A 20,616-nucleotide genomic window follows, 5' to 3' on the forward strand; every position below is an offset into this window, starting at 1 on the left:
CAAATTACTTTGGAGGGTTTCCATAAAGAAAGGTAGCAAAACACCTACACTGCAATATCATAGAGAGGCAAGTGGAGCCGAAAAGTCCCATAAAGTTGTCTCGTCACGGCAGCAGGGAGTCTCTCGCTGATATTAAAGGTGCCATTTCTTTTATTAAGCCATACTTTTTGCTTAGAAATCAGTATTTATTTGGGCTTGCAGATTTATTTGGCAAAAATTGTAATTATCCACAGGAATAAATATATTTTTTGTTTATTTGTTTTGTTTTCTTGCAGTTGGGGTGAAAAGGTTTGGTTCTGAATGACAATGCCAATACTGTTATTTTATTGGTGCAAATTCTATGTGGGCAAGACTGTGAAATCATTTCAGTTTCAACAGCCACACAGGCAGTTAACCAGCTGAGTGGGAGACAGAGTTAGCCGTCGCTTTGTACCATGTGTGATTTAAGCTCTTCATTTGTTAAGCCTACGTATGTGTTGTACATTACTCTGTGTTTCGATTTGAACGTCAGCATGACCTACAGAGTGGAGGGTAGTTAGCCTAGTTTGCTGGCCGAGACTTTAAATGCACAATATGTGGGCCTAAGTTCTCCCAATAGGGGTCTTTGTCACATTAAAACAATAACACAAAAATGTAGAATGATAAATTTGTGAAGTAGCATGGAATCATGGGAGTTATCTTCACTTTTATACAGCCACCGTAACTGATGACAATCTAACTGACATGACTCAGTCAGAAATCATGTTCATGGATGAGGAATATTGAAGGTGTTTTCACAGGATGTTTAGTCACGTTCTCAGACTTCCTTACTTCGTTTTATTATATCTATATATCATTGTCTCCTGTAAGATACAGCAACTATTGAGCAACAGCTAGCAGGAAATTAATTAATGTTAATGCTATGTGGACTTAGATGAAGGGGGGAAAACTGTCTTGTATCAATGTTTGTCAGTTTTACAAGGCTACAACATACTCCAGTCAAGTGTGCACCATGGAAGTTGTCAGCACCTTTGCCAACAAAACTAACATTCAGATGCCAAGGAAAATGCCCACCCAGAGGCTCAGATAGATGCTGTTTTAAGAAATGTGTCCAAAAAAGGCTTTATTTTCTCTGACTAATTGAATAGTGTGGGCAATAGTGACAGCATCATTATAGCTTATGTTTCCTTCCACAAAAGTGAGAGGAATTCAAATTTCATTTTCACTTGAATGCAGTAACAAACATTTCTTACATATTTTTTTTAATCTCCTGTGAACAAGGGTGATTAGTGTTTGGCGTCTCCAGGGTTGTCTCTATTTTTGTCTTTTTACAAACAATGTCATAGTAATTTAAAAGACACCATAATCACATGCAAGTTCTACCCACACCAGCTGTAAACAGTTAACTGACTGTAGAAAGCCTTTGAGTGCACAGGAAGGAGGTACAGGGCTGGATCCATCACAGTATATACACCAATTTACCATTAAATGTAACCTGTGCACCAGATCAGATACTGAACAACCATTATAAAAACCAAAAAGACCCATTACAACTTCTGCACTTGACCGATCACAGCATAGAGACATTTTTATGTTCCTACAGGGAGCATCTTGTTTATATATGTAGTCCCATAATCAACAGGTATTAGTCTCGTCCATATCTATGTATTTAGGGCTGCTGGAACTTTGTTTATTTAAAAAATGAAAAATAAATGTGGTGGTTTGAGTGGCTGAAAACACAGTGTCATTCAGACTCTAAGACTAGACTAGACTAAGTTGCTTAATAAAAAGTTAATGTTTGTTTCAGTCAAAATAACAGTGTTTTATGCTGTGCTGACAACAGCTTCATAAACCTTAAGCACAATAGTTCAGTAATGACTGGCTTACTGCTTTTAGCTTGCTGTATTAACATAACATTATAATAAGAAAAAAGGTACTAAGTTAAATCATTCTTATTAAACAATTGTCATCAATCAAGGTTTATTATATATTTTGAAAGGCTGTAAATTGTATTAATCATAAAGTCATATTTTCACCACAGAGATGAGCAAATTAGCTAATTAGAGCAGCGAGCCAATTGCCAGTTGCAGTGAAGAGGTAATTTATCACAATGCAAAGTAGCGGAGTAATAATAATAATAACAATGCTGCTTTGTCATTTGCATTTCAGCAGGAGAACAAAATGTCTTGTGATGCCAGGCGCTCACTCATACACTCACCCATCCTCCATCTTTGAGCATTTGAAAATGCCAGCGCGTGGGCGGGGGGTTTGATCCAAAACAGAGTGCGGACTGAAGAGTGAGCTCTGAAAGCCAAAAACCTCAACACTTGGCAAGTTATCTTTGAGCCATTAGTAATGCTCAACAAACCCCCGCAAGTATATTATGGTCATTTTGTGCTTTGGCGCTGTGAAAATCGTACTTATTATAGCCTTAACCTGAACAACCTTTTTTTTTATGTACGCTGTAAATATTTTTTTGTTTTCACTGTAAATAGTTTTTGTTTTCACAGTATTATTACGGTATTCTGAACAGTTTCTCACTGTGTAAGCTGTGTACAGCATGTTTACTGGCTTTAAATGCATTCTGACAAAATATTGTTGTAAATCTAAATACAGTAACACTAATTGACCACAAAAAACAACCACAAGCTTCCGTCCTCAAAGGAAAGACTGTAGTTGATTTGAGTGCAATATTTTGTTGTGTTTTAAGTTTTTATATCAGAGCTCAGGAAATTTTCCACACAACTTTCACTTCAGACTAAAGGAGTCATCGTGGTAGAAGACGTCCTGTTCTGTCTTGTCTGTCTGCTGACCTGACACCTGCTTCACCATTTATCTCTAATTTATTAGTTTTCAAAATTGGAATAGAAACATTCAAAAGTACTAGAAAAACAATGTCCTTTTGTAATCCTAGATTGGAAGTACAACATACCTGTTATTTTAATAAACAAAATGTTGCATTTAACTGAGAATGTTAGAGGGCTATTTGACTAAAATCATAATGATGCACCTTTTTCATGTGCATAAACTGTTAAAGAGACAGATTGAGGTCGTTAAAGAGTCAGATTTGGCCCATTGGGTGCCAGTTGAATCAGTCTGGTCCACAAACACTGCCAGTGACTTTGATCATCTGTAATGTTACCAAAATTAAGCCATGGCTGACTTTAGCATGACACAGCTATCCTTTTAGCTTGTCAGTAAGTTAGAAGCTGATAAAAGACCAGTTAAATTAATTTGATTCTGTAATGTTAGATAAGTTTAGGCTGAAACACAAAGTTAACTAAACTCTGTATGTTAATTAATGTGCTTTGAGTTTGGCTTTGGATGTTTGCATGTAACATAACAGGAATACATTTTGACTTCATTTTAAATAACGGTCTTGCTTAAAAACAGATCTGTTTACAATTTTATATCATAGTTCTGAATCATTATCACTGTACTGGTCCAACTGCAAAATAAATCTACTGCCTTTTGTGCAGTTAAGTCTTTAATTGACTTTTCCTAAGTCCCACTTCTTTTTGCACTGTGCTCCTATAACAGTTGAGCAAACTTGGTACGTTTGCAACTTTCTCCTTTTCGTGTAAAAGTGACATAAGACATGGCATCCTAAGTTAGCTAACGTTAGCAAAATAATAAATAAATAAAAATAACAGCTAACTAGCTTAATAATGACTGATGTAGGGTTAGTGATTTGCTAACATTACCTCACTTAAGAATGCGAATATTATTACAGGTCCCCCAGCAACATATTTTATCCATCTTCAAAATGTAGTTTCCTTTTCAAGATAGATGAACCGAGCACATTGCATATCTAAATAAGTAAACAGGAAAGGAGAAAGTTGACCCAGGCTCCACTGGGTACCAAGTTTGCTCATCTCTTATTGGAGCATAGACTGAAAAGTGTCAGGACTCAGTAAGGGTAAACTGTCTTCTTTGTTATTGTACATCAACAGCTAAATAACGGTATTTTATAGTAATAAATAATAGCACTAGTAATAGCGTTATATAGCTGACAGTAGCTCTATAAAATGAATTACAGTAACATTTTTATAACAGTATATAATGCTGTACTTCATTTTCCCGTATGCTAAAAACTGCTGTAGTTATATTTATGCTAATTTTACCATTGTATGAAATACAGCATCTATGGGATAATTGTCATTAAGTGACTAACCAAATATTTTACAGTGTATGTCATAAATATTTAATGTGCAGCTCAGGTATCTTCTCCCAGGGACTGAAGGGTTAACATGGGGCTTAGAAAAGAAAGAGGCAGGGAGCAGATTTCCTGATTATGAACAAACACATTGATTGGACCAATAATCAAGTCTGTGGCTCTTGTGCCCACCTCAAAACCAATCTATGGATCTCTCTCAGAGATGATTATGGCTTCCTCTGCCCTTGCTCTCTTTCCACCCCCGTGGAAACAGTCACAGGAGCAACAACCGTCCCATATTCTTTAGGGGCTTTGAAGTATTTTCCATTAGAACACATAACACAACACATAAAAACCTTGTTTTGTTGCCTAGTTACAAGATTTTTCTACCTCCTTACTTTAAAGATTGCCTCAGCCGATTGAGTTCACACAAGCTGAATATACAGGTTCGTCATCCAACGGACACGCTGCTTAAGGCGCACTCAAACTAAAGCCTGTGTAATCTCCTCCATGAACAGGTCGATTATGCAAACACACAAAAAACGCACACAACAAAAGAACTGTTATGTGGTTAAAAGCAAAAAAACAAAAGTGGAGTGAAAAAGTAGCACATAGCAGTGATGTAATTCATGGATCTTCAGGGTCAAGCTCTGATCGTATTTGTTTCGCTCTTTGCGTTTTTCTGTCTTTTTACCTTTCTCTGTTTGACTCAATCACACACTGATATCAAACATACACACTCATAGACTTGAGGAAGGAAAAGGCCACCTGCCAGAGAATAACAACAGACCTGTGTAGCCTAGCAACAGCTCAGAGACAGGCTTATTAGCTGGAAGAAGAGCGAAGAATGCAAGAGGGAAAACTTTGGCCTATGTCTCTGCCTCTCACGCACTTACACAAGCTGAAGGGCACACAGGCTCAAATGCGCAAGCCTCATTCCCGCCAACCCTCCTCCTCTCACATCCCTTCAAACGTGCCTTGTTTCTAACAATCCTACATTTGCAACAGACCATCGATCAGGCTGCTAAACCAAAACAGTTTGGCCACTCACTTCTTTTTCTCTGTCTGCCAAGAGTGGAACATTTTTAATTGTCAATTTGTTGCTCTGTTTTTTTTTTTTAGTTTGGATGCTGTGGCACCCAACTGCCAGCCTAGGTATGCCAACTCACCAACACAATAAAAGGAGCTCCAACTTAATTGCTCTCTCTTAGAGGCAGTATCTAATATCTTGGATTTGATTACTGAGACAGAAGAGGTTTAAATCAATGTTAACCGATGGTTAGGGTGACTGAGTGAAAGGCAGGGCAAGTAAAACGCTCAGAATTCAGAACGTGGGCATCTATAGGACCTTGGTTCTACCTGAATGGCCTTGGTTTTCTTAAAGAGAAACTCAAATGATTACCATCGCCCATTCACAGCACATTCAAATTCATACTCCTACTCTCGATAAAAGGCTCTTTATTTTCTCCTTACTGATTTTTTTCTGCAGACTATCTTCTCTCTCTTTGCTGTAAAACTTTAATAGCAGAATATTTAGGTTATGGTCAGCGTTTGGAGCAAGAACAGTTACACTCTTAGAAATAAAGGTGCTAACTCAAACCTTAAAGAAGAACCTTTCTGGTAATAGAAGAACCTCTTTTGTAAGGTTTCATTCTTTCTCCCTCTCAGAGAGTTCTACCAAGAGCCCAACATAAAGAGTTATACCAAAGACCATCTGTGAGGGGTTTCCCCCAGAACATGCTATGAGACATTCTACAGAGAACACTTCTATGTAGGGATGCAACGATTATAGATTTTGATTGTACGATTATAGTCTGAGGAATAATCACCGTTTCACGATTATCACAATTATTATGCATTAATTAATTTCACAACGCTACTGATGAACTAATGTATAAAGTCACATGAGCATTCTTTAGAGATTTTAATGTGTTATTTACTGCTGTCAGAAATAACACAGTAATCAAATAATACAGTACAAAATAATAAATAAAGATAAACAAAAAGTCTGTCTCTTTCTTTGGCATTAAATAAAAGTGACCTCTGCTCTGTAAACATGCATGTCAGTATTTCACTTTTGAACAAAACAAATGGAGTCAAAGGCTGCAGGACGTCTGTCTGCACGGCTCTTTTCATCAAAAATATCACAAAATTATTTAATATTTTCAGTTTGTGTATTCTTTCTACATTTCTTTTGGACCTGAGGACAGAACTTAAAAACATGGTGGAAAAATATTTGAAATAAAGTATTTTAAGTATTATTATTAAGATAAGACTAAGATTAATTTACTGATCCCCCAGGGGAAAATGTTACTCATGTGGGTAATAAACTTAAGTGTTATTGTCATCAACTGTCATCCATGTCTATTTTTTAATTCATTTTTAATAATCTATTTTCAATAATTAATCTAATTTTACATGTGGCCTGATTAAATCCTGTTATTGTTTTTTGTTTGTTTGAAGTTTTATAATAATAATAATAATAATAATAATAATAATAATAATAATAATAATAATAATAATGGATTACATTTATATAGCACTTTATCATAGACAAGCACTTCACAAGTTATAATAGAAATAAAAGTAAGTGACATTTATATTTAACTCCCTACCATCTCAGTGTTTCATTAAGTAACTTGCCACTAACGTAATTTAGCTCAGTTATTATGTGTTACCTTTACTTTGGCGAGTAAAGCTGGGTGCTGATCCCGCAAATGCTGCATCAAGTTAGATGTGTTTGACCCTTTAGCCGCAACTTTTTTTTTGGCAGGTTTTGCAGACGGGTGATCCATCGTCTTGAATGACTCCCTGGTCCTTCTTGGTGTATCCAACATGTAAGCAGCTGCACCTCTGGTGTTACTTTGTTTTCATTCTGTGCAGGTTGCGCCAAAAATAATGTACCAGCATAGTGTCCATTTTTTGCGAGTGAGAACAGAAAAACTCGGTGTAGCCTTGGGAGCCTTTGGGATGTGGGATTAAATAACCGTGACGTTTTAAAGCGCAGTTAATAGTAAAATCGGTTAATCGCTGCATCCCTACTTCTTAGAATGCTTTATGGGAGTTCTATTCAGAACTGTTCCTCCATAACACACCCAGGCGGTTCTTCCAAGAGCTTGTTTATATTCCAAGGGTTTTTATTTAGAACCCACCAAAGAGGTTCTACCAACAACCCTTTTATTTTCCATGGGTTTTATCCAGAATCCATCCTGGGGTTTCTACCAAGAACTCTTTCATATTTCGGGCTGTGACTGTAAGACTGACTTGTTGTTTGTGGCGGTTCTGATCCATAGGTGTATTAATAGATTATTGCACTGATCTAAAACGCCTTGTGAAATTGACTCTGCAAAGTAAAATTTGCGGTTATGACAGTAATGTGCTCAACCCAGTGTCAATGCAACTATCATCACAGCCCTATTCATATTATGGTATAAAGAACCCTCAATGAATCCTATCCTTAAGATGAAAAAGGAACCTTTAGTCTTACAAAAACCCTTAAGAAACCTTTTCTTCAAAAAAAAGGGTTGTTCAGAAACAAATGGTTATGGGTAGAACCTCAGCCCTTCAAGAAGAATCCTTTTGGAACCCTTATTTCTAAGAGTGTAGGGCCACGGGAGCACCAGCCTCTCTCTGTGTGTGCGGGAAGACAGAAACAAAGACCGGGAGAAAGATTTTAAAATGTGTCAGTGTCTGAAATAGTTCTCATAACTTTTTCACACTCTCTATAAACATTTACTTGCATCTCTGCATCAGCTGTTTTGCTGCCAAAAATAAAACTTTTATAATGTCTCCCTCCATCACCGTCATGCACTTTACAATCTCTATCTCCCTCTGCCTCTCTCTTACTCAGGCCTGCCTCCTTGCATCTCATTTCTCAGCTGACACCAAGAGACCCCCATATTGCCACTTCCACCCAGGGGGAATGTGCATTGCAGCTTCAGTAATTATCCTGCTGGATTGGAAGTGCTGAGGCCAAAGGGGCAAACCTCAGAGTGCAGTATGCCGTGCTGTCACTGTCACCACCGCACACGGTAAAAGAAAGTGCAACCCAAATTTAAATAGGTCATAGACGGAAAGGGCAGGGCGAGGCGAGATTGAGAAAGAGGAAGAGATATAAAAATACTCTGTTCTGTTTCTTACGTAGAGAGAAGAAATATTCTGCTTACCTGACACTGAATCAAGAGAAAAACCTAAATAAAGCCGGTCATTTGAGTAGCTTTGCCTCATTCAGCGACTAGTTGTCTGCTTCAAGGTTGCTGGATGATTAGTAAGAGGTAATTCTGTCCTTTAAAAAATAGGAAGGTTAAAGCCACTCTCATGTCTGTACGCTCAACACTTATCTACAGCCGGCAGCAGCCGTTAGCTTAGCTTAGCATAAAGCCTGGAAACAAAGGTTAAAAAACTGTTTTCCAATACCTCTGAAGCTCACTAATTAACATGTTATTTGTTTGTTTAATCCATATGAAAATGTCTTTTTTATGACAAAGTCAGGTTAGCTGTTTCTCCTTGTTTACAGTCTACTGTGTATGCTAAGCTAAGCACAATAAATATCTGGGCTGATAAATTATCAGCAGCTTATAGTTAAGTTATATTGTTCTTTGTTATTCAGATAATGAAATGATAGATGATAAATATTGGCTATAATACTCATCTGAATTGACAGATTATGTCAAAGCATTTAAAGGGACAGTTCACTCCAAATTACAGACTTTTGCTTTGCCCTGTAGTGCTGTTTATCCACCTAGAATTTTTTGGTGTGAGTTGCAGAGTTTTGGAGATATGAGTCGTAGAGATGGCTGCCTTCTCTCCAATATCATGGGACTAACTGGCACTCAGTTTCAAAGCACCCAAAAAATACACCTAAAAAATTCAAAACCAGTGTTTCTTTCCAAAAATCACAGCCCTCTTACTCAAGGTAATTCACAGACCTTGTTGTGAGCCATTTCAAGTAGAAACTACTTTCTGTCTGTAAGAAACAAATTAGTTCAGGTAGATTCTTCATCAGAGAGAAAGTAGTTCCAACATGAAACTGCAAAGTATTTTTTGGTGCTTTGAGCAACATGGGACTAGTGCCAGTAGTTCAGTTATATTGGAAAGAAGGCAGAAATCTCTGCAGCCAATATTTCCAAAACCAGGCAAGTCACACCAAAACAGTACAGGTGGAAAAAGAGCACTACAGGCCAGAGGAAATATATGTATTTTTGATGTTGTCCCTTCAATTTGAATTCTTAGGCAAAAACACTCTGTAAAAGTCAAAGTATATTTGAGAAGTTTTTTGATGGACTGAAAAATAAATGAACATTTGAAGAGTCAGAACTGTTTGTTTTTGTTGTCACAGTGATGTCAGTTAGATTTGATTGGTCACAGCTGTGGAATATTAAATCATTCATGCTCACCACATCTTAGCCTTTCCTACCTTAAAACCACAGGTTATATGAACCTCTTTTTAAAATACGAGAATATGTGAGTATCGAGCCCCACTTCTGTGGGGAGCTACAAACTCCTCAGTTGAAAGAGAAAACAAATAAATCCAGCTGTAATTTTTAAAATTCATCCAAAGACTATTAACATTATCATCGGATTGACTGGTACCTTCACAACAGTGTAAATAAATGGAAGTGGTTCAGATTGTTTGAATGCATAAACCATAAGCATAATGCTTTTGCATTATGCTTATGGTTTATGCTCACACAAATAAACATTTGTGTGTGTGAGACCACTGTTGAACGATGCAAAAGCAGAATCTTCATTTCAATGGCATACATGGTCACAGATTTGCATTGCTTATACAACACTTAGCTGCTCTTATTCATTGTGCAAAAGATGGATCCTTGTTCCTTGTAATTACATGTTTACACCTTGCTGCTACAAAGTTACACGAGCTGTTTTAATAGACTGAATTTTAAGATGTTTTCCCTGCACCAGAAATTAAATGTCAAGAGTTTAACTGGTGTTCAAGCTTTGATTGAATATGTGTCAGAAAAAAATACAGTTATATCACTGTTCCAATTGCTCATTGTGTTTGGCTGAGAGGTACTCTAACGTGTCAGAATCTCCCTGATATATGCACCCTGAATACACCTCTGTAAGTACCACTTTGCCTTGTTGAACTTAATACCCTGGATCCTGGAGACCACAGAGGCTGCCAGCTGTTTGTAACACAGTAATCACAACCAACATTTTGCCACTGTGCAAAAATAAAGTGCATCAGCTCTGTGAAATCTGTTTGCTTTCAACTAATTTGTTTTAATTTGAAATTTGATAATAATGGATCATAATGGACTGGCTTTAATTAGAGTTTCTTGTTACTTTATCAGTCAACATCACACGACAGAATAGTTTTCAAAGCTGGCCAACAGAGATTACATTCACAGGTATTTCACACCACAGTTTGGCTTAATGGGTGGGAGTACGAACACGCCAAATCTCATGCCAACCCAGCCATTAGCGCTGGAGATACATTGGTCACTAACTAGCAAATGCACAGCACTCCTAAGTACCTCAGTGGAAGCGATGAAGACGAGGTAGAAGCTAGAAATGTACTTGGCAAATATGCTGTGAATATGTGCTAGCTGCTATGGCAGTATAACAGGTTTTTTATTTATTTTAACACTACAAAAGTGTGATAAGTCTTTTCGTGTGGTGTTTCTATGGTTCAGCTGCAGAAAAAAAAATGAAAAGGGAGAGCTGAGTGGCAACAGAAGCTTTGTTGGACTGAGAGGTTTCACAGCGCCTCTCGGATCAGCTGTGAATGGTCTGTAACTAAGCAATAATACAGGACAAGTAGTGCTGTGATGATGTGGGTCACCAAGAAGTTACACCCACTTTAAAGAAAACCTCTGCCTTGATTCCAGTTTAAATTCTGAGTACTGTTAAAAATGCACATAATCACTAAGCCATTAAATCTAGGTTACCAGATGATGTAGCCATTAAAACCATCCATTTGGCTACAAGAGGGAAAAATACAATGTGATATGGAAAACAGTAATGTGATACTGCACATATCAGCTTACACGTTCAAGTGTGTATTCGTGAATCAGTTTAAACCTCACCTGATGGTTATGAGAGATACCAGGTCTAACAGACCAGTTTGGGTTGCGGGGTTGAGGGCCATGACACAAGGTAGTCACGGATGGCCTGATGGGGGGATGGAAAGGAGTCCCTTTTTGAGTGAAATTCTTAACAGCAGTATATCCGCCTGTGAAAGGACAAAAGAAGTAAAGGATTACAGAAAAAAAGGGCTTTTTTTTGTTTTGTTTTGTTTTTTTTGTACCTGCTACGTTAATATAGTCCTTCAGAGAAGTTACTGTTTGGACAAATCTGACTACTAGCTCTGTCCAAGTTAATCCAAAGATATATTTACAAGACATTTTTAAAAAGATATAAACTCTAAAGCAGGGCTACACCAAAAAGGCTTAATTTTTTAAATCTGATTAAATCATGGCTTAACTTTAAATGCAGAATATTTAAATTCTGCCGCTAGGGGTCTCTCTCACATTAAAACAAACAAGTTTGATGTTATTGTGAAGTAGTCTGGGATCATGGGAGTTTTATTCATGTTACGTTTAGTCACGTGTGCTGACTTCTTTCTTCACTTTCTGATGTATCCTAAGTATGGTATCTTTTTGCAAGAAAATATAGCAACTATCAAATAGTTAGTAATGGTTGGCAGGAAATGCACCATTATCTTGAATAAATTCCAGATTTCTCTGCACTTGAACATTGTTGGAAATGTTTGGGATAATTTAAGTTCACAACTGAACAAAATTTACATCATATGTCTAACATTTTTAGACATTTTAATGCAGAAATGTTACATATTACAGCTTTTAAATTAAGTTGCACCAAACTAACTTGAAAAGTCTCCTCAGTGCAACTTCTAAACACCTTGTTAACTTGAATAAGAGTCCAATCAGATGTCTCAGAGAAAACACCATGTACACTGTACTACATGATCAGCTGCCAATTCAGACTATTATTATCAACACACGGCATCAGATAAGCAACTTTTCCAGAGCGGCAACTGACTGGATTATTCAATTTTATAATTTATAATGGTATACTCAGTTTTCCGAACTTAAAAAAAACATAATTTGACAGGCTGAATGTACACAGACATGTCTAAACTAATTTACAGTCTCTGTGAGGCCATGCCAAATTTCATGATGGACAAGATTTGAAAGCAAACTTTGTACATTTTCCAGTCACAGTCCAGTATCTGGGCATGTGAGCTGCCCAGCAAAGCCATAGTTGACTTGTAACATCTTAGATGGAGGATTTATGGAAAATCTAATGTTATAATACACATTATAACCTCTTCTACACATTTCTGTCAGATCTGTGCTTTAAAACTGACTCGATTACTTGTCTATGTTGTAAAAATGTCACTTTATTATTTATATCGATATCAGAGCACCTCAAACACTGCCAGAGAGCTGACACTGTTCAGTGTTGTGCTTGATAAAAGGCACAGATTAATTAATGTCACAAACAGTAACAATACCACTGGTGTGAGATAGAGACCACCAATCATCTCAACCGCAGCCTCATTTGCACCCGGTAAATAAAACAAAATATCACAATTAATTTGACAATGATATATTGATGTTTAAAAACACTACACACAGACCCTTTGAAGCACGGCGTTTAAAGGCCAAGAGAACACGCTGTAACCACCAGGTCAGTCGGTGTTGCAAAATAGATGCGCCCAACCAGTGATGATGATGATGAATTCTTCATGTGGCCCACCGTGAAACGTAATACCCACTCCCCTGCACACACAACTCCTGTACACACACACACGCTGGATATAGATGCCAGGGTATAAACTTACCTTTGGCTCTGTTAATGCTAACTATCGGCTGAAAGGTACAAGGTCTGGCTTTCTCCTGAGGGGCAGCTGCTCGCTTCATGCCCGCCTTGGCAGCGCTAGCCCAGGACCTGGCATTACCACCCACGCCATCTGTACCTGCAACTGCAGCATGCACAGCAAGGGGGCAAGGATTAGCACCATAACCCATTTCACATGCACATCGTCTTGTCTGGCTTGTGTCATCTTAAGTGTGTTGCAGAGTGTAAGCTTAATAGAATGGTGTTATTTTCCATGGCAAAAGAATTTTCAGCAGCCCCCCTCAAGGGATCAACAAAGTGCTATTGAATCAACAGGCCTGTGTCATCAGAGAGTTAATTCTATCATATCAGCACTGACTGCAAACTGCTGGAGGAATGCCAGCAGTATGTATCACATATGCACATTTACTGAGCGGAGCAGAACAGCCTACAGCCACAGTCATGCTGTGCACCTGTTAAGAAGCAGAGGGGAATTCAAACAGAGCCGCATATTGCAGTATCAAATAATGTTATGTATGTATGTATATATGTATATGTATTCAATTTTCCTCAAATGAAAATATTCCTAAATTTAAACTAAATGTTTTTATGCTTCGGAGGATCATCTGATTAGATTTAGGTGGTCAAAGGTCTCTATGCCCTCACAAAACATGGTTTTGGCCATAACTCAAGAATTCACTAATTATTATTAATTAATTAATTATCAATTATGACAAACTTCCACACAAATGTCCATTAGGATAAACTGATGAGATGATGAAATTTTATATCCCAAAGGTCAACTTCACTGTGACATCGTAATGTTATATCACTCCTTTGTACTCCACTTTAACATTGTCTGTGAGTGAAGACAGCATGTTTCTTATCAGAAATCATTCAGTGGAATCGTACATGTGAATGTAGAGATTTTGCCAAAAAAAATAAAATAAACATGGACGTAAACTGGAGCTTGAATGGTTTGTGGCTGCAAACAACTGCAAGGTGGTAATCCTAGTTGTTTTATATTTATAAAAAATTTTAATAGTTATGATCTCACTGTAAAGTTTGTAGGAGGCACTGTATGTAGTGTACAAGCCATGCTCACTACTAAAATGAACATAATGTACTTGAGTTCTTGTTGACTTAATTCATGTCTGTGTCCACTGTTCTGTTCTACACCAACAGCCAGTACGGAAGGCTCACCGTGTAATTCACTTTGCCACTGCACAATAATCTCCTCATTATGAAAACATTTTCCCACTGAGTCATCAGACTGAGGAAGTACTTCTCTGCAACACCGCCGCAGAGTCAGAGTGTGTTAACACCTACACAGAGAGACGCAATGTTTGCGCGCTTGTATGTTTGCACGTGGGTGGAAAAGAGCTGCACAGATCACTGCACCCGATTGATAAAGTTGTTCTGATTGAGCTGTTTTGCTATCGACACAACTTTTAGATGAAGAAGTAGGTCTCAAGTTTAGAAAAGTCAACAAAGTGGTGAAGCTGAGCCGTCTGCTTTGTGGCAGAAACGAAAGAGGTTCATTAAATGAGTTTTAAAAATGGCTGAGGGAAAAAGGTAAAACTTTGTGAGCTGGACTCAGCAACTTCTGAGTGCCGGCGTTTCTGTCTGGGACAGGTGCTGCTGCCTCTCTCCTGTCTTTAATTAGCGGAGTATGACAGTGTCATTAATATCAATAATAGATTCTCAGACAGGCATGTTTGTGTGTGTTTGTATTTCCAGATTATTTATACCAACTGATAGAAGGAGAGGCACAGTGAGGCAGAGACACACGGCAGATTTATTACCTCTAGGAGGCGGCTGAGTGTTGGCCTTCGGTTCCTCACAGCTGATGGTAGGAGACTTGCTTTGGCCGGTGGAGCCAAATGTTTGAAGGTCCAGCACAGATTTCTGATCTCCTGCACAGATGGAGGAGACCTCGCGGGGCACATTTTCCATCCCCCTCCGATGGGAAGCTTCACTCTCTTGGCGGTGATTTGGTAAGCAAACAAGCCCTCTTTTCCCATCCGCATCTTTGGCGTTGGATTTCCCATCACGCAGTACACCCAACGTTAAAGGTTTCGTTGGGGGCTGGAGAGCCGGGAAGTCAGCCAGTAGGTCATAGGCCTCCTGCTGCGTTGGGGCTGCTGCTGGTGCATTGGTTTCAGAGTTTGCCTGAGGTGCTTCTGCTTTGCCTTGGACAGGAGCCTGCGCATGGGTGGCTGTGCGGCTTGCCAAAGTGGCAGTGGGGATGTCATGTGGGTGGCATGAAAGGGGAATCTCCCACTGGCCATGCATCTTCCCTGAGGCTGGAGGCTCCGTGGGACATGGTCGAACGCCAGCCTTGGTGGAGGATAGTGGAGGAAAGTCCCTCTCTGTGCTGAAAGATGGGAAATCCTGCTCACTGTCAGAGATTAATTCATCAGATGAGTGTGGATTTTCATCTTTCTCTTCCTCACAGTCATTGTTGTCACTCTCATCACTGCTATCAGTGGCGCAAGTTCGCACCCCAGGTAGAGTTACAGGATCGTCATTGTGACTAGAATCAGAACTGCTTCTGTCATTCTGCTCATCCTCACTTTCACATGTATCCCTCTGTTGTTTTTCCTGCAGGTGTGGGGTGTGGTCCTCAGAGGCAGAGCAGATGGGATTTGGTGCCAGACGTTGAGGTTCAGGCGCAGAGCTCTGTTTGTCTCTCCTGTTGCTGGATTGGGTGACCAAAATCTTCTTAAGGGAATTTTCCACACTTCTTTGTTCATCCTCCACATCTCTCTGCTGACATGACAGTGAATTGTTGACAACAGAAAATATCGCTATCCCTTAATGAGCAGTTTCTTAATAACTGGGTTGCAGCTACTAGAATTAATTTTTAAGCCCACCTAAATCATAGTTTAACTTAGAATTATGTTACACCAAACTTGTAAACTAGCTCAGAATTAAGAAAGATTAAAATTAAACCCCTCCTCAGACCTCAGTTTAGCTTTTACTACAAACCAAGATTAAATTTAATTGTGTTGCACCAAAATGTGATCTAGCATTAAATTTCCTGGAAGTTCGTCAAAGAAAGTTGAAGGATAAACTCAACCCAATTGAGTTTTATGATGTGTCTCTTCTTTCTTTCATTCTATTTGATTCAATAAATCACTTACTGTGCTGTTGTCTGTTTTTAAACTGTTAAACTATTATTTGCCCAAATTACATTTATTCTACCAGTAAGTTTTTCTCAAAGGGGGAGACATTTTGTGCTATCATGAGTATGCTAACTGGGCTAACTGTTTTAGCTATCATTAAACAAATTAGAACTTTTTAGCTAGCTAGCAAAGAATGTAGCATTTTGTTAAGGAATACAGAGCTGCCAAAAGTTAATGGTTCCCCCCCTCTTTTACACTAAGTCTTGACAGCACTTAGATTTCTTGAATATTTATTGTAATTTAGAATCAATTTACATCAATAAACCTGGATTTACTAAAATGAGATTAGTTATTAGTTGTGCAACAAAGATCTGCTTAATTTAAATCTGGATTTGCTCATTTTAAACCTAGTTTAGCAAAACCCATATTAGAATTCATCTTAGGTTAAATAAATCTTTGTTGCAGCAGCCCAAAGCAGAGGCAAGCAGAGGTTTAGTAGACTGCAGTAAATCAACACTGAAAACAACTTTAACCTCCAAAGTCATCATACTCACCAAATATCTTTTCCCCTTTGCCTCCCCCTCACTTCGTTTCATCTCTGCTTCCATCACCGGGCTCAGTACCTGTGCAGGCTCGGCATCGTGGGCATGTCTGCGGCCCGAGAGATAAGGGCAAGGAAGGATGAAGTTAGGGTGGTATTGCTGCTTGTCCTCCTTATACAGTGTGCTCAGACCCAAATCATCTGTCTCTTCCTGCAGCTCCTCCTCGGCCCTAGACGGGAAGAGACACAGATGTGTGGGAGTGTGGCGGGGTTAGCACAACTTTTACACGTAACAGGCCATCATACCAAAATTGCTACCACTACAAGGTGAACTGGCTCATGCACTCTTGTTTGCAGGGGTTTTCATAAAAAATGAAATGTCTGATAGCAGCGTTAGATAATTTTACATCTCCAATATAGTTTGACTTTTTAGAAGGAGACATTTATTTTAGAATCTGATCTCTATGGTGATCGTGTCGTATAAAGAAAAGGTCACTTGTATCATGAACATGCTTGAAATAAGTTTAATTGATGGCACCGGAAGAGTTGTCCACTTTTTATCCATCATATTTTAAGATGCCCTCAGTTAACCAGCTGACACTGTAAACTGTAGGAGTCACCATGATTTCATTGCCATGTTTGACTGGACGTCTTATTGAGCCCTAACATTTTGCCTGAAAGAGTTTGAATCGTTGGGTCCATGGCTCCATCCTGTATGTGCGGTGCAGCACCCGCTTCAAACCATGACTTTTTAATGAGGCTACTCTTTAGTCACCAGCCTGTCGACTGTCGAGCCGCGAAGCGGAACAGACGGTCCGGTGAGACCCAGGATGCTTATGATAACGGAGACGTCACGGAAGCTCCGGTCGGCCGGTGAGCAGATGGTGTACATTAACATTATACAGTGGGTCTATGACCGTACAGCAGCCCACCTGATCTGCTGAATGTTAAGATCTGAGGTTAGAAATAGGCCTCAACTCCTCAGCCTTTCTTCTATCAATCCATCCATATCTATCGAGGTCTGTGTCATGAATTTAAAAAACAAAAACAAAAAACACTGTGGGCACAGCTAGGGACAAAACAGCTCATATAGAAGCAGCATGTCAGGGTGACCTCAACAGTGGACCACAGTCCATTTAGTATTACAAAAAACAGAGAACAAGCATTTATAGTTGCAATGGAAAACTCATAACCCAACATTAATGGCTTAGTACCACTTATAACTGCGGAAGTGATGGCTTATTTGAAAGTGAGAAAAAAAAGACCATTTATTAATTGATTACCAACATTTCTAATTTCATTACTACAAACCAGGGTTGCAATGAACAATTATTTTCATAATCTTTTAATTTGACAATTATTTTCACAATTAATGGATTAATTACTTAGTCTATAAAATGTAAAAAAATATATATGAAAAATGCTTATCACAATTTCCCAGAGCCTAGCCAGCATGTCTCAGCTTCATCAAATATTTGTTGATAAAGTTACCAGCATTTAACCACCGTCGACATTTCTTAACAGTCAAAGAGTTTCCTTTGGAATCAAATTCACATATCGAATTACCAGATTCATACATCCGGAGTGTTTACCTTCAGCATCATCTATTTTACACTTCACAATAAGGATCCATTTTGCCAGTTATAAATGATAGTTATTCATTAGTAAGATTAATTAGTACTAAGCACTAACAGGATTTTGCCAAATAGTGAGCCCAGGTGAATGTATGAAAACTAACTTGTTTATAATTGTTTATTAATGATTTGCAAAGCAATTACAGCAAAATTAATAACCTAATCAGAAGTCATCTCTGATGTAGTAGTCTCACTGTAAACTATTAATACTATTTTTTTTAATATGAAATGGTTAATTGATTACCAAAATAGATGACAATTCATTTCTATTGATCGACTAATCAATTAATCAACTAACTTGGAGCAGCTCTATAATCAGATGTACCATATTCCTGGGGAGGAAGATGAGATGATAATCTACCACACTTAAGAACAAAGTGATGCAGCTACACCAGCATCATTTAGTCAGAATGTAAAAGCCTGCAAAGATATAACATTAATGTATTGTAAGATGTATAAAATCACTATAGTAAGTGTTACCTAGGTGACTAGCTACTGTCGGCCTGTACATTAAGGCACAGTGCTTTTTGCTTGAGTGTTTTCGCTATAATGGACGTGCCAGTGGGTCAACAGCCTTACCTGAGAGTTGTGTCTCTGTTTGGAGACGTGCAGTTTTTATTCTGCTCTCTCTCGGCTGAACTTTGACCCGTGTGCTGCTCCTCTTCGGCTTCCTTGGCTCTCCTCCAGATGTTTTTGCAGACGCGATCAAAGTCGTCAATGGGCACCTGCGGATGGATCCAGGTGGAGCGCGGAAATGGCGCAAATGCGCTCACGAACCGTTTTGTTGTTCGTGGCGTGCGGAGATGTTGTGGTCCCATCATTTTCTGTCTGTTGTTGTCACGCATAAACCTATCAGTCTCTACAGCGTTCAATTGTTTACTTTGAACAGGTTTTTTTTTTTTTGTAAGGAAACAATATGTGATCCTGGCTGGTTGTCATAGGAACCGGTGGGAATTCGAGAGTGATGATTTAACGGTAGATTAGACCATTTCACTGATTCAAACAGTGTAAATCCAACTTTATCTCTTCAATTAGTTCCTACTATAGTGTTTTTAAAGACGACAGCTGACAAGAAGTTGGACGTGAGTTGTTCAAGTCCGCTTTAATGGAATAGTTTATCTCCAATTATCACTCTAGCGAATAAATGGATGTGTAGGCTTAAATAATGCATTGCATGTAAACATATATGCACACACAAACTCTAAACGCATTACTTAAATAGAAATTACCAGAGTAGATAATTTACATCCATAGAAAAGCAGAATCTATAGGGTAGACTGGGGATGGTTGCAACAAGATAGCTGATAATTGCAACATATTAAAAACACATAAAATTTCCCAAATTAACTTTTTTGTTATCTCAGATATCCTGAAACTATGCATTGTTTTATTATAATTTTATAGTGTTAGTGTTTTATGTGTTTTATATTGAATAATAATTATCGCATAACAGTTAGTTTTTACATTTTTTTCCACAGAATATAGCCTTGAGTCAATGTGTAGATGCATATGCTATTTCAGTATGAGACATGGAACAATTTGGAACAATTTGGATGGAACAACATGGAAAATGGAAATGGAACGACAATAATTTGCAATGCAGCAAACCTTAAACGTGTTTATTATACAAAACTTTGGACAGATTAGGACAGTGTGACAAAAATGCAGCTCATGAACTTTAGTAACTAACTTTACTTTCATTCCTCATTAAATGCTGTAGCAGATGTTGGAATGTGTCTTCCTGGTGTGAAGGAGGTCTAACTGAGCATGTGCAGTGTGATTATGCTCGAGGTAGCATGTCTCTGATTCACAGAATAGGACTTGTTGCAACTGTCCCTAGTCTTCCCTACCTGACACAAAGATGCCCTGGTGTGTTCCAGAACAGCCTGATCAGGAGGGAGCAGGATCTGTCTAGTGTTGGTAAAGTTTAATTTAATGTTATGGGGGGACTGTTTATGGTCACCATCATATATGTGGGGTTGAAGGCCAACATGCATTTCATTATCATGACTGTTTCCACGCACGGTGCATTGCGGAAAACTAATTATACCGGTCATATGCAAAACTGAAAATGACATTCAAATTTACTGGCAAGGGGTTCCGGCCTGTTAAGCATCAATTTCACGTTTAGTGAGCAGGAAGTGGACATCTATGTTAAACTGCCAGGCAATCCAATGATTGGTCTTAATGGATGGAGACAATGGCCTCATTGTGGGCCCTTAAATCTTACCATAACAAAGTGGGACAAGGTGGATCTAATGCATTATATGTTATTATCATTATTGTTATTATTATTATTATCATCATCATCATCATCATTCTTATTATTATTATTCTTATCATTATTAT

General features: G+C 38.4%; 1 protein-coding gene across 1 annotated transcript in view; it reads right to left on the minus strand.

Annotated features, from left to right (window-relative positions):
• The window catches only part of c19h1orf94 (chromosome 19 C1orf94 homolog), a 37,851-nt gene extending 18,739 nt beyond the window's left edge, over positions 1-19,112 (minus strand). Inside the window, 5 exon segments of the mRNA XM_084739432.1 lie at positions 11,222-11,333; positions 12,969-13,109; positions 14,770-15,736; positions 16,647-16,863; positions 18,847-19,112. Of these exon segments, the coding sequence (XP_084595558.1) occupies positions 11,222-11,333; positions 12,969-13,109; positions 14,770-15,736; positions 16,647-16,863; positions 18,847-19,112 (1,703 nt within the window).
• Positions 19,113-20,616: the final 1,504 nt, after the last annotated feature.

The sequence above is a fragment of the Lutjanus erythropterus genome, chromosome 16 (genome assembly GCF_056507025.1).
Source record: "Lutjanus erythropterus isolate fLutEry1 chromosome 16, fLutEry1.hap2, whole genome shotgun sequence".
Lineage (NCBI taxonomy): Eukaryota > Metazoa > Chordata > Actinopteri > Lutjaniformes > Lutjanidae > Lutjanus > Lutjanus erythropterus.